This window comes from Dendrobates tinctorius, unplaced genomic scaffold (genome assembly GCF_039654945.1).
Source record: "Dendrobates tinctorius isolate UK_male_01 unplaced genomic scaffold, ASM3965494v1 ptg000261l, whole genome shotgun sequence".
In the NCBI taxonomy this organism is placed as follows: Eukaryota; Metazoa; Chordata; class Amphibia; order Anura; family Dendrobatidae; genus Dendrobates; species Dendrobates tinctorius.
In genome coordinates this window covers 1229013-1242979 of record NW_027361928.1, presented here as the reverse complement: position 1 = coordinate 1242979, position 13967 = coordinate 1229013, and the positions used below count along the sequence as shown (strand labels likewise).

The 13967-nt window shown below is 50.0% G+C and overlaps 2 protein-coding genes across 4 annotated transcripts in view; both read right to left on the bottom strand.

Moving 5' to 3' along the window:
* Positions 1-13967, bottom strand: part of RHOA (ras homolog family member A) — a 46771-nt gene that overhangs the window by 1364 nt on the left and 31440 nt on the right. For 2 of the 3 annotated variants that reach the window (XM_073558900.1, XM_073558898.1), the window contains exons 2-3: positions 1457-1614; positions 1264-1384 (exon numbers count right to left, since the gene is read on the bottom strand). In XM_073558900.1, the coding sequence (XP_073415001.1) occupies positions 1264-1384; positions 1457-1612 (277 nt within the window). In that variant the 5' untranslated portion in view covers positions 1613-1614. Of the gene's footprint in view, positions 1-1263; positions 1385-1456; positions 1615-4625; positions 4648-13967 lie in introns of those variants that run through there. The other variant, XM_073558899.1, reaches the window with a different exon arrangement.
* Positions 4626-13967, bottom strand: part of LOC141069372 (uncharacterized) — a 74698-nt gene continuing 65356 nt past the window's right edge. The window contains exons 2-3 of the mRNA XM_073558856.1: positions 5479-9395; positions 4626-4677 (exon numbers count right to left, since the gene is read on the bottom strand). Coding sequence (XP_073414957.1) covers positions 7514-9395 — 1882 coding nt within the window. The 3' untranslated portion in view covers positions 4626-4677; positions 5479-7513. The remainder of the gene's footprint in view (positions 4678-5478; positions 9396-13967) is intronic.

The following is a 13967-nucleotide window of genomic DNA, read 5'->3' as shown; positions in this document are numbered from 1 at the left end:
GAGGGGCAGAACCTGCCACGGTGCCACCAGAGACTAGAGCCTGAGCAGCAACCATCCCTGGTACACGGGACGATACACAGCATCCACGGACAACCACCACCCTCAACACCACGCAGGTCAGTACCGAGACAACCAGAGGAGGCGCCAGTGCAGGACTTATACCACAGCGTCATCTCACCGCTTACACCGCATCTACTGTATGTCTACGGATTGTCAGCACGCAGCTGCAACGGGGGGAAGGGGGGCCACGCCTCACACGGGTGGAGGGGGGCCGCGCCTCACACGGGAGGAGGAGGGGGCGCGCCTCACACGGGAGGAGGAGGGGGCGCGCCTCACACGGGAGGAGGAGGGGGCGCGCCTCACACGGGAGGAGGAGGGGGCGCGCCTCACACGGGAGGAGGAGGGGCGCGCCTCACACGGGAGGAGGAGGGGCGCGCCTCACACGGGAGGAGGAGGGGGCGCGCCTCACATGGGAGGAGGGGCGCCTCACACGGGAGGAGGGGGCGCGCCTCACACGGGAGGAGGAGGGGGCGCGCCTCACATGGGAGGAGGGGCGCCTCACACGGGAGGAGGGGGCGCGCCTCACACGGGAGGAGGAGGGGGCGCGCCTCACATGGGAGGAGGGGCGCCTCACACGGGAGGAGGGGGCGCGCCTCACACGGGAGGAGGGGGCGCGACACACACGGGAGGAGGAGGGGGCGCCTCACACACGGGAGGAGCGGGGGGCGCCTCACATGGGAGGAGCGGGGGCGCCTCACATGGGAGGAGGAGCGGGGGGCGCCTCACACGGGAGGAGGAGCGGGGGGCGCCTCACACGGGAGGAGGAGCGGGGGGCGCCTCACACGGGAGGAGGAGCGGGGGGCGCCTCACACGGGAGGAGGAGCGGGGGGCGCCTCACACGGGAGGAGGAGCGGGGGGCGCCTCACACGGGAGGAGGAGCGGGGGGCGCCTCACACGGGAGGAGGAGCGGGGGGCGCCTCACACGGGAGGAGCGGGGCGCGCCTCACACGGGAGTGGGGCGCGCCTCACACGGGAGGAGTGGGGCGCGCCTCACACGGGAGGAGGGGGCGCGCCTCACATGGGAGAAGGGGGGGGCGCGCCTCACATGGGAGGAGCAGGGCGCGCCTCACATGGGAGGGGGGGGGGGCGCGCCTCACATGGGAGGAGGAGCGGGGGGGGGCACCTCACATGGGAGGAGGAGGGGGGGCGCGCCTCACATGGGAGGAGGAGGGGGGGCGCGCCTCACGCAGCTTCAACTCTTACCTAAACTATCGGGGCTATCGATAGAGAAGCACATTAATATAACGTCCGTGTCTGGGTAGGACAGAGGCCGCAACCTGTCGTAGTCTTCCTGTCCAGCTGTGTCCCACAGGGCCAACTCCACCTAAAAGAAGCAGAAAAGCAATGAACAAAGACCCCCAACACAGCCCCCCGCCGCCCCGGCCCAAGGACCCACCTGCTTTCCATCCACTTCAATATCAGCCACATAGTTCTCAAACACAGTGGGCACATAGACCTCCGGGAACTGGTCTTTACTGAACACTATCAGGAGACACGTTTTCCCGCACGCTCCATCGCCGACGATCACAAGCTTCTTACGGATCGCTGCCATCACTGCGAGGAGACAAATGTCAGTAAGGCACAACCTCCTCCCGGCACACGCCATGTGGCACAACCACCTCCTCCCGGCACACGCCATGCGGCACAACCTCCTCCTCCTCCCGGCACACGCCATGCGGCACAACCTCCTCCTCCTCCCGGCACACGCCATGTGGCACAAGCACCTCCTCCTCCCGGCACACGCCATGTGGCACAACCACCTCCTCCTCCCGGCACACGCCATGTGGCACAAGCACCTCCTCCTCCCGGCACACGCCATGTGGCACAAGCACCTCCTCCTCCCGGCACACGCCATGTGGCACAAGCACCTCCTCCTCCCGGCACACGCCATGTGGCACAACCACCTCCTCCTCCCGGCACACGCCATGTGGCACAAGCACCTCCTCCTCCCGGCACACGCCATGTGGCACAACCACCTCCTCCTCCCGGCACACGCCATTTGGCACAAGCCTCTCCGCCCTTCTTTGTCCTCCATAGACATTAATATGTAACGTCTAGGCTCTTCTGGGTTTTCTATAAGATTTTGGAGGCGTCTGTGGGAATTTTTGCACCTTTATCTAAACGGTGTTCCAAATTATTATGCAGAAAGAGTTTCGGAGTGATAAGGTTAGAATGTTTTTGTCATTTACACTCGTTGATGGTGATGTGTGTCCGGGATCTTTATATCACTGAAAGCAATTGCAGAGACCTGTGCACATTAGTTTGGCCGGTGTGTCCAAATAAAGGCAAGACTACTGAAGAAGGCTGTTCCACATTATTAAGCAGCCGACATTTTTTGCCAAAATGGGAAAGAAAAAGGATGTGTCTGCTGCTGAGAAGCCACAAATTGTGGAGTGTTTAGGTCAAGGTATGACTACAACCAACATTGCCAAGACACTTCATCGTGATCATCGCACAGTCAAGAACTATGTCGCTGATTCCCAGCACACACGTGTGCGTGCTGATAAGGAAACATTGAGGACTCTTTCCAACAGGCAATTGCGTCAGGTTAAAAGAGCAGCTGCAGAAATGCCTTGTCATAGCAGCAGACAAGTTTTTGAAGCTGCTGGTGCCTCCAACGTCCCCCGAACAACAAGATGCAGGGTCCTTCAGAGGTTTGCAGCAGTGCGTAAGCCGTCCTGTCCACCACCTCTATCCACTGCACACAAGCAGAAGCGGCTCCAGTGGCCAAACGAGACATGAAGACTGATGAGTGCCGTGCAACGCTCGATGGTCCAGATGGATGGAGTGGAGGATGGCTGGTTGATGGACACCCCATGAAAACACGGCTAAGGCGCCAACAAGGAGGAGGTGGAGTAATGTTTTGGGCTGGAATCATGGGGAGAGAGATTGTCGGCCCCTTTAGGATCCCTGAAGGGGTAAAGATGAACTCCATAATCTATGTGGAGTTTCTAAACAGCACTTCCTGCCATAGTTCAAGAGGAAGAACCGTGCTTTCCGCAGCCAGATCATTGTCATGCCTGATAATGCCCCGTCTCATGCTGCAAATAACACATCTGCATCTCTGGCTGCTATGGGCATAAAAGAGGAGAAACTTATGGTGTGGCCACCATCTTCCCCTGACCTCAACCCCACTGAGAACCTCTGGAGCATCATCACAAGCAGTGTCTATGATGGCGGGAGGCAGTATACATCTAAGCAACAGCTCTGGGAGGGGATTCTGTCCACAGGCAAAACAACTGGAGCACAAACCATCCAAAAACTGACAAATTCACTGGACGAGAGAGTTCAGAAGCTTCTTTCCAACAAGGGTCCTATGTGCAAATGTAACATCACCCAGAAGAAAGGTCTGACCTGAAAACTGTTTGATGTCATTCTGTAATAAGCTGATAATGATTATCACTTCACAATTCACCATTGTTTTGTTCAAAATAAAAAGGTTGAAATCTCTGCTGTGCATAATAATTTGGAACATGCATTGTGAGTGTTTCTTATTTGTAAAAATATCCTGTTTTCATAGGCAGATTGTTCAAAAACATTACAATTATACTAGAATATTAGATGACGGGAAAATAACAATGACGGCAATTCATATCGGTAATTTACAGAAAATAGGAGGAAATAGTTTTTGCATAATAATTTGGAACACAGTGTAGAAGATCATTTGTGGGATCAGACCCTGATGTTGGGGGGAGGTCGGGTTCACAATCTGCATTATAGGATGGGGTTGGGGTCCGGGGTCTGTGCGGCCGCTCATGTCCCCCCATGTCTGTATAGAGCTTGTGCACTGGGCACAGTAATGGGGGGCAAATAAGGGTCTTCAACTGTTCCCTCAAAGTTGAAGCTACGATTGTCCACAATGTCTTGTGCTGAAGATTAATATTTCCCATCACTGGAGCTGAGGGTCTGAGGCAGCCCCCTGATAACAGCCCGTAGCATTATCCTCCTGCACCATCTCTACAGGGGGCACAATGCAGTCAGGGGGTAACATCCTTCGGGAATCACCAAACCCAGCCTCCTCCAAGAGACACAGATACAGAAGTGCGATCCGTCACTGCACAGAACACGTCTCCTCCAGAGTCCGGTGTTGGAAGCTTTACATCACTCCATCCGACGCTCGGCCTGGTGCTTGGTGATGTACGGCTGCATGCAGCTGCTCAGCCATGAAGCTCCCGGCGGTGGAGAAGTTAATACCAGAGGAGGTCTGGACTCTGCAGTTATGGAGTCAGCAGAGTGGCGGGGACTTTGCTCCTCAGTCCCCCACTCTGTAATGTTACGGGATCTCCCCTTCGTGGCTGAGTTGCTGCGGTTCCGTCCACTTTACAATACCTTCCATTTTACAATAATATTGCTCACATATGACTGGGGGAGAGTCAGGTGGAAGAAATGTCATGGACGGACTTGTTACCCCGGTGGCTCCTATTACACCACCACGCTGGCATCAGCAACCTCTGTACCACCGGCCGCTCGGTCACATGGTAGCAATGGTGTCATGGGGAGCCGAAGGTTATAGACCTGGTGTGTGAGGGACCGGGCGCTGCACATAAACGTAGGTGTGCCATTACCTGGCAGAGGGTGGCGGTCGGCTTGGTTAATAGGGTCCTGAACGTTTCACACCTGGGCCAAAGGTAAAACATAAATTTAGCGATTAAAATGTGGGACCTGTCTCCTTTCAGCGCACATCACACATACGGAGGGCTCCGCTGTAGCAGGCGCAGGACACCACCCTGCTGAAACAACTGACCACACATCTGGCAGGGAGCGCCACGCCACCTGCTGGACACCACGGACATTCACAGCTGGGAGGGCATGAGATGGGCGTCACCGGTAGACACTGATCACTCCGGACACTTTATGGGAATCCTCCACTCTCCTCGGACATCTCCAGTGGAATCCCTCACACAGAACCTGACCTCACATATGGCAGTGCCCGAGGGTCTGGACGCGGGAACCGACCACCCACCAGTGACCCTGCTATGCGGCCCTGCCCCATGTGCACGCAGACAGCGGTGCCCCCATATTTATGGTACTCAATCATGGCGAGCCACCTGTGAGGGACGAGGGAGACTCCATAGTAACATAGTAACATAGTTATTAAGGTTGAAGGGAGACTTTAAGTCCATCTAGTTCAACCCATATCCTATCCTAACTTGCCCTAACATGTTGATCCAGAGGAAGGCAAAAAAAAACCCATGTGGCAACAGTAAGCTTCACATTGGGGAAAAAAATTCCTTCCCGACTCCACATACGGCAATCAGACTAGCTCCCTGGATCAACGCAATATTAAGGAGACTAGTGTATATACCCTGTAATATTATACTTTTCAAGAAAGGCGTCCAGGCCCTTCTTAAATTTTAGTAGTGAATCACTCATTACAACATCATATGGCAGAGAGTTCCATAGTCTCACTGCTCTTACAGTAAAGAATCCGCGTCTGTGAGTATGCTTACACCTTCTTTCCTCCAGACGTAGAGGATGCCCCCTTGTCCCCGTCACAGGTCTAAGAGTAAAAAGATCATTAGAAAGGTCTTTGTACTGTCCCCGCATATATTTATACATTGTAATAAGATCACCCCTAAGCCTTCGATTCTCCAAACTAAATAACCCCAAGTGTAATAACCTGTCTTGGTATTGCAGACCCCCCAGTTCCCTAATAACCTTGGTCGCTCTTCTCTGCACCCGCTCCAGTTCAGCTATGTCTTTCTTATACACCGGAGACCAGAACTGTACACAGTATTCTAAGTGTGGTCGCACTAGTGACTTATATAGAGGTAACATTATGTTCTCCTCATGAGCATCTATGCCTCTTTTAATGCACCCCATTATTTTATTTGCCTTTGCAGCAGCTGCCTGACACTGGCCGCTAAATGTGAGTTTGTCGTCCACCCATACACCCAGGTCTTTTTCAGTGACTATTTTGCCCAGTGTTTTACAATTAAGCACATAATTATACAACTTGTTCGATGGATTTATTAATTCAGGCCCCATAGATTATCCAGAGATTTCCCTTCCATAGCAGGGTTGTGGCCCCCACCCTTGGGAAAAGTGCACAATTCCCAAAAGACCAGAACTTTACCACTGGCCGGGCGATTTGAGGCCACGTGTAAATTAAGGTGAAGAGGAGCAGAGCAGGACCCCCTGCTGTCTTTTGTGCAAGGCGGCCAACATCAATGGAAGCTCTAAACCGAGCGCCACCAACACCTAGATATGAATTATGAGAGTACCGTGCATCTCAGGGGTACGTCCAATATACCACCAGAACCCTGGGAGCCCCCGACACACCCCTGCGTCTCATAATTCTCTAGCGGTCCCGGATACCGAGATATCAAGCCTGGCTCTCCAGAACCACTTAGCCAACCCAAGTTTGGACTCTCCATATCGGTCCAGCCCCAATGAACCCGTTGAGATGTCAGTCATCCCGTTTGTAATTCCCGCTAGGAAGTTATGACCCATCCTAGATATTGGGAATTATTTCAGCTAGGAGGTCAAGGGAGAAATCAATCCAACACAGAGGGTAGGTGGTGAATATGGGAGGGGGCGAGCTAGGGGTTAAAAAATAGCCACACACCTTTATCCAGTGTCATTGTTCTGCCATGGAAGCCGCATCACATCACGTGAGGAGACGGAGCAGAAACTAAGAAGGTGCCTGTGGATACGAGAGCTTCCCTCCATCCACCAGTGATAAGGAGCGGTGCCGTGACCCATCCAGCTGACTGCTGTCCCATCCTGTACCCTCCCTGTATCTGCACCTCTGGCTGTAATCTCTGTATATTACTCTGTATATATCTGTATTATCCAGCTGACTGCTGTCCCATCCTGTGCCCTCCCTGTATCTGCACCTCTGGCTGTAATCTCTGTATATTACTCTGTATATATCTGTATTATCCAGCTGACTGCTGTCCCATCCTGCGCCCTCCCTGTATCTGCACCTCTGGCTGTAATCTCTGTATATTACTCTGTATATATCTGTATTATCCAGCTGACTGCTGTCCCATCCTGTGCCCTCCCTGTATCTGCTCCTCTGGCTGTAATCTCTGTATATTACTCTGTATATATCTGCATTATCCAGCTGACTGCTGTCCCATCCTGTGCCTTCCCTGTATCTGCACCTCTGGCTGTAATATCTGTATATTACTCTGTATATATCTGTATTATCCAGCTGACTGCGGTCCCATCCTGTGCCTTCCCTGTATCTGCACCTCTGGCTGTAATATCTGTATATTACTCTGTATATATCTGTATTATCCAGCTGACTGCTGCCCCATCCTGTGCCCTCCCTGTATCTGCACCTCTGGCTGTAATCTCTGTATATTACTCTGTATATATCTGTATTATCCAGCTGACTGCTGTCCCATCCTGCGCCCTCCCTGTATCTGCACCTCTGGCTGTAATCTCTGTATATTACTCTGTATATATCTGTATTATCCAGCTGACTGCTGTCCCATCCTGCGCCCTACCTGTATCTGCACCTCTGGCTGTAATCTCTGTATATTACTCTGTATATATCTGTATTATCCAGCTGCCTGCTGCCCCATCCTGTGCCCTCCCTGTATCTGCACCTCTGGCTGTAATCTCTGTATATTACTCTGTATATATCTGTATTATCCAGCTGACTGCTGCCCCATCCTGTGCCCTCCCTGTATCTGCACCTCTGGCTGTAATCTCTGTATATATCTGTATTATCCAGCTGACTGCTGCCCCATCCTGTGTCCTCCCTGTATCTGCACCTCTGGCTGTAATCTCTGTATATTACTCTGTATATATCTGTATTATCCAGCTGACTGCTGTCCCATCCTGTGCCCTCCCTGTATCTGCCCCTCTGGCTGTAATCTCTGTATATTACTCTGTATATATCTGTATTATCCAGCTGACTGCTGTCCCATCCTGTGCCCTCCCTGTATCTGCACCTCTGGCTGTAATCTCTGTATATTACTCTGTATATATCTGTATTATCCAGCTGACTGATGTCCCATCCTGTGCCCTCCCTGTATCTGCCCCTCTGGCTGTAATCTCTGTATATTACTCTGTATATATCTGTATTATCCAGCTGACTGCTGTCCCATCCTGTGCCCTGCCTGTATCTGCACCTCTGGCTGTAATCTCTGTATATTACTCTGTATATATCTGTATTATCCAGCTGACTGCTGTCCCATCCTGTGCCCTCCCTGTATCTGCACCTCTGGCTGTAATCTCTGTATATTACTCTGTATATATCTGTATTATCCAGCTGACTGCTGCCCCATCCTGTGCCCTCCCTGTATCTGCACCTCTGGCTGTAATCTCTGTATATTACTCTGTATATATCTGTATTATCCAGCTGACTGCTGTCCCATCCTGTGCCCTCCCTGTATCTGCACCTCTGGCTGTAATCTCTGTATATTACTCTGTATATATCTGTATTATCCAGCTGACTGCTGCCCCATCCTGTGCCCTCCCTGTATCTGCACCTCTGGCTGTAATCTCTGTATATTACTCTGTATATATCTGTATTATCCAGCTGACTGCTGTCCCATCCTGTGCCCTCCCTGTATCTGCACCTCTGGCTGTAATCTCTGTATATTACTCTGTATATATCTGTATTATCCAGCTGACTGCTGCCCCACCCTGTGTCCTCCCTGTATCTGCACCTCTGGCTGTAATATCTGTATATTACTCTGTATATATCTGTATTATCCAGCTGACTGCTGCCCCACCCTGTGTCCTCCCTGTATCTGCCCCTCTGGCTGTAATCTCTGTATATTACTCTGTATATATCTGTATTATCCAGCTGACTGCTGCCCCACCCTGTGCCCTCCCTGTATCTGCACCTCTGGCTGTAATCTCTGTATATTACTCTGTATATATCTGTATTATCCAGCTGACTGCTGCCCCACCCTGTGTCCTCCCTGTATCTGCCCCTCTGGCTGTAATCTCTGTATATTACTCTGTATATATCTGTATTATCCAGCTGACTGCTGCCCCACCCTGTGTCCTCCCTGTATCTGCACCTCTGGCTGTAATATCTGTATATTACTCTGTATATATCTGTATTATCCAGCTGACTGCTGCCCCACCCTGTGCCCTCCCTGTATCTGCACCTCTGGCTGTAATCTCTGTATATTACTCTGTATATATCTGTATTATCCAGCTGACTGCTGCCCCACCCTGTGTCCTCCCTGTATCTGCACCTCTGGCTGTAATATCTGTATATTACTCTGTATATATCTGTATTATCCAGCTGACTGCTGCCCCACCCTGTGTCCTCCCTGTATCTGCCCCTCTGGCTGTAATTTCTGTATATTACTCTGTATATATCTGTATTATCCAGCTGACTGCTGCCCCATCCTGTGCCCTCCCTTTATCTGCACCTCTGGCTGTAATCTCTGGATATTACTCTGTATATATCTGTATTATCCAGCTGACTGCTGCCCCATCCTGTGCCCTCCCTGTATCTGCCCCTCTGGCTGTAATCTCTGTATATTACTCTGTATATATCTGTATTATCCAGCTGACTGCTGCCCCATCCTGTGCCCTCCCTGTATCTGCACCTCTGGCTGTAATCTCTGTATATTACTCTGTATATATATCTGTATTATCCATCTGACTGCTGCCCCATCCTGTGTCCTCCCTGTATCTGTACCTCTGGCTGTAATCTCTGTATATTACTCTGTATATATCTGTATTATCCAGCTGACTGCTGCCCCATCCTGTGCCCTCCCTGTATCTGCCCCTCTGGCTGTAATCTCTGTATATTACTCTGTATATATCTGTATTATCCAGCTGACTGCTGTCCCATCCTGTGCCCTCCCTGTATCTGCACCTCTGGCTGTAATCTCTGTATATTACTCTGTATATATCTGTATTATCCAGCTGACTGCTGCCCCATCCTGTGCCCTCCCTGTATCTGCACCTCTGGCTGTAATCTCTGTATATTACTCTGTATATATCTGTATTATCCAGCTGACTGCTGCCCCATCCTGTGTCCTCCCTGTATCTGCACCTCTGGCTGTAATCTCTATATATTACTCTGTATATATCTGTATTATCCAGCTGACTGCTGCCCCATCCTGTGCCCTCCCTGTATCTGCACCTCTGGCTGTAATCTCTATATATTACTCTGTATATATCTGTATTATCCAGCTGACTGCTGCCCCATCCTGTGCCCTCCCTGTATCTGCACCTCTGGCTGTAATCTCTGTATATTACTCTGTATATATCTGTATTATCCAGCTGCCTGCTGCCCCATCCTGTGCCCTCCCTGTATCTGCACCTCTGGCTGTAATCTCTGTATATTACTCTGTATATATCTGTATTATCCAGCTGACTGCTGTCCCATCCTGTGCCCTCCCTGTATCTGCACCTCTGGCTGTAATCTCTGTATATTACTCTGTATATATCTGTATTATCCAGCTGACTGCTGTCCCATCCTGTGCCCTCCCTGTATCTGCACCTCTGGCTGTAATCTCTGTATATTACTCTGTATATATCTGTATTATCCAGCTGACTGCTGCCCCATCCTGTGTCCTCCCTGTATCTGTACCTCTGGCTGTAATCTCTGTATATTACTCTGTATATATCTGTATTATCCAGCTGACTGCTGCCCCATCCTGTGCCCTCCCTGTATCTGCCCCTCTGGCTGTAATCTCTGTATATTACTCTGTATATATCTGTATTATCCAGCTGACTGCTGTCCCATCCTGTGCCCTCCCTGTATCTGCACCTCTGGCTGTAATCTCTGTATATTACTCTGTATATATCTGTATTATCCAGCTGACTGCTGCCCCATCCTGTGCCCTCCCTGTATCTGCACCTCTGGCTGTAATCTCTGTATATTACTCTGTATATATCTGTATTATCCAGCTGACTGCTGCCCCATCCTGTGTCCTCCCTGTATCTGCACCTCTGGCTGTAATCTCTGTATATTACTCTGTATATATCTGTATTATCCAGCTGACTGCTGCCCCATCCTGTGCCCTCCCTGTATCTGCACCTCTGGCTGTAATCTCTGTATATTACTCTGTATATATCTGTATTATCCAGCTGACTGCTGTCCCATCCTGTGCCCTCCCTGTATCTGCACCTCTGGCTGTAATCTCTGTATATTACTCTGTATATATCTGTATTATCCAGCTGACTGCTGTCCCATCCTGTGCCCTCCCTGTATCTGCACCTCTGGCTGTAATATCTGTATATTACTCTGTATATATCTGTATTATCCAGCTGACTGCTGCCCCATCCTGTGTCCTCCCTGTATCTGCCCCTCTGGCTGTAATCTCTGTATATTACTCTGTATATACAGTGCCTACAAGTAGTATTCAACCCCCTGCAGATTTAGCAGGTTTACACATTCGGAATTAACTTGGCATTGTGACATTTGGACTGTAGATCAGCCTGGAAGTGTGAAATACACTGCAGCAAAAAAGAATGTTATTTCTTTGTTTAATTTTTTTTTAAATTGTGAAAAAGTTTATTCAGAGGGTCATTTATTACTCAACCCCTCAAACCACCAGAATTCTGTTTGGTTCCCCTAAAGTATTAAGAAGTTTTTCAGGCACAAAGAACAATGAGCTTCACATGTTTGGATTAATTATCTCTTTTTCCAGCCTTTTCTGACTATTTAAGACCCTCCCCAAACTTGTGAACAGCACTCATACATGGTCAACATGGGAAAGACAAAGGAGCATTCCAAGGCCATCAGAGACAAGATCGTGGAGGGTCACAAGGCTGGCAAGGGGTACAAAACCCTTTCCAAGGAGTTGGGCCCACCTGTCTCCACTGTTGGGAGCATCATCCGGAAGTGGAAGGCTTATGGAACTACTGTTAGCCTTCCACGGCCTGGACAGCCTTTGAAAGTTTCCTCCCGTGCCGAGGCCAGGCTTGTCCGAAGAGTCAAGGCTAACCCAAGGACAACAAGGAAGGAGCTCCGGGAAGATCTCATGGCAGTGGGGACATTGGTTTCAGTCAATACCATAAGTAACGTACTCCACCGCAATGGTCTCCGTTCCAGACGAGCCCGTAAGGTACCTTTACTTTCAAAGCGTCATGTCAAGGCTCGTCTACAGTTTGCTCATGATCACTTGGAGGACTCTGAGACAGACTGGTTCAAGGTTCTCTGGTCTGATGAGACCAAGATCGAGATCTTTGGTGCCAACCACACACGTGACGTTTGGAGACTGGATGGCACTGCATGCGACCCCAAGAATACCATCCCTACAGTCAAGCATGTTGGTGGCAGCATCATGCTGTGGGGCTGTTTCTCAGCCAAGGGGCCTGGCCATCTGGTCCGCATCCATGGGAAGATGGATAGCACGGCCTACCTGGAGATTTTGGCCAAGAACCTCCGCTCCTCCATCAAGGATCTTAAGATGGGTCGTCATTTCATCTTTCAACAGACAACGACCCAAAGCACACAGCCAAGAAAACCAAGGCCTGGTTCAAGAGGCAAAAAATCAAGGTGTTGGAGTGGCCTAGTCAGTCTCCTGACCTTAACCCAATTGAAAACTTGTGGAAGGAGCTCAAGATTAAAGTCCACATGAGACACCCAAAGAACCTAGATAACTTGGAGAAGATCTGCATGGAGGAGTGGGCCAAGATAACTCCAGAGACCTGTGCCGGCCTGATCAGGTCTTATAAAACACGATTATTAGCTGTAATTGCAAACAAGGGTTATTCCACAAAATATTAAACCTAGGGGTTGAATAATAATTGACCCACACTTGTATGTTTAAAATTTATTAAAATTTAACTGAGCAACATAACTTTTTGGTTTGTAAGATTTATGCATCTGTTAATAAATCCTGCTCTTGTGTGAATTTTGAAGGCTCTAACTTATTTGCATCTTATCAAACCTGCTAAATCTGCAGGGGGTTGAATACTACTTGTAGGCACTGTATCTGTATTATCCAGCTGACTGCTGCCCCATCCTGTGCCCTCCCTGTATCTGCACCTCTGGCTGTAATCTCTGGATATTACTCTGTATATATATCTGTATTATCCAGCTGACTGCTGCCCCATCCTGTGCCCTCCCTGTATCTGCCCCTCTGGCTGTAATCTCTGTATATTACTCTGTATATATCTGTATTATCCAGCTGACTGCTGCCCCATCCTGTGCCCTCCCTGTATCTGCACCTCTGGCTGTAATCTCTGGATATTACTCTGTATATATATTTGTATTATCCAGCTGACTGCTGCCCCATCCTGTGCCCTCCCTGTATCTGCCCCTCTGGCTGTAATCTCTGTATATTACTCTGTATATATCTGTATTATCCAGCTGACTGCTGCCCCATCCTGTGCCCTCCCTGTATATTACTCTGTATATATCTGTATTATCCAGCTGACTGCTGCCCCATCCTGTGCCCTCCCTGTATCTGCCCCTCTGGCTGTAATTTCTGTATATTACTCTGTATATATCTGTATTATCCAGCTGACTGCTGCCCCATCCAGTGCCCTCCCTGTATCTGCACCTCTGGCTGTAATCTCTGTATATTACTCTGTATATATCTGTATTATCCAGCTGACTGCTGCCCCATCCTGTGCCCTCCCTGTATCTGCACCTCTGGCTGTAATCTCTGGATATTACTCTGTATATATCTGTATTATCCAGCTGACTGCTGTCCCATCCTGTGTCCTCCCTGTATCTGCACCTCTGGCTGTAATCTCTGTATATTACTCTGTATATATCTGTATTATCCAGCTGACTGCTGCCCCATCCTGTGCCCTCCCTGTGTCTGCACCTCTGGCTGTAATATCTGTATATTACTCTGTATATATCTGTATTATCCAGCTGACTGCTGCCCCATCCTGTGCCCTCCCTGTATCTGCACCTCTGGCTGTAATCTCTGTATATTACTCTGTATATATCTGTATTATCCAGCTGACTGCTGTCCCATCCTGTGTCCTCCCTGTATCTGCACCTCTGGCTGTAATCT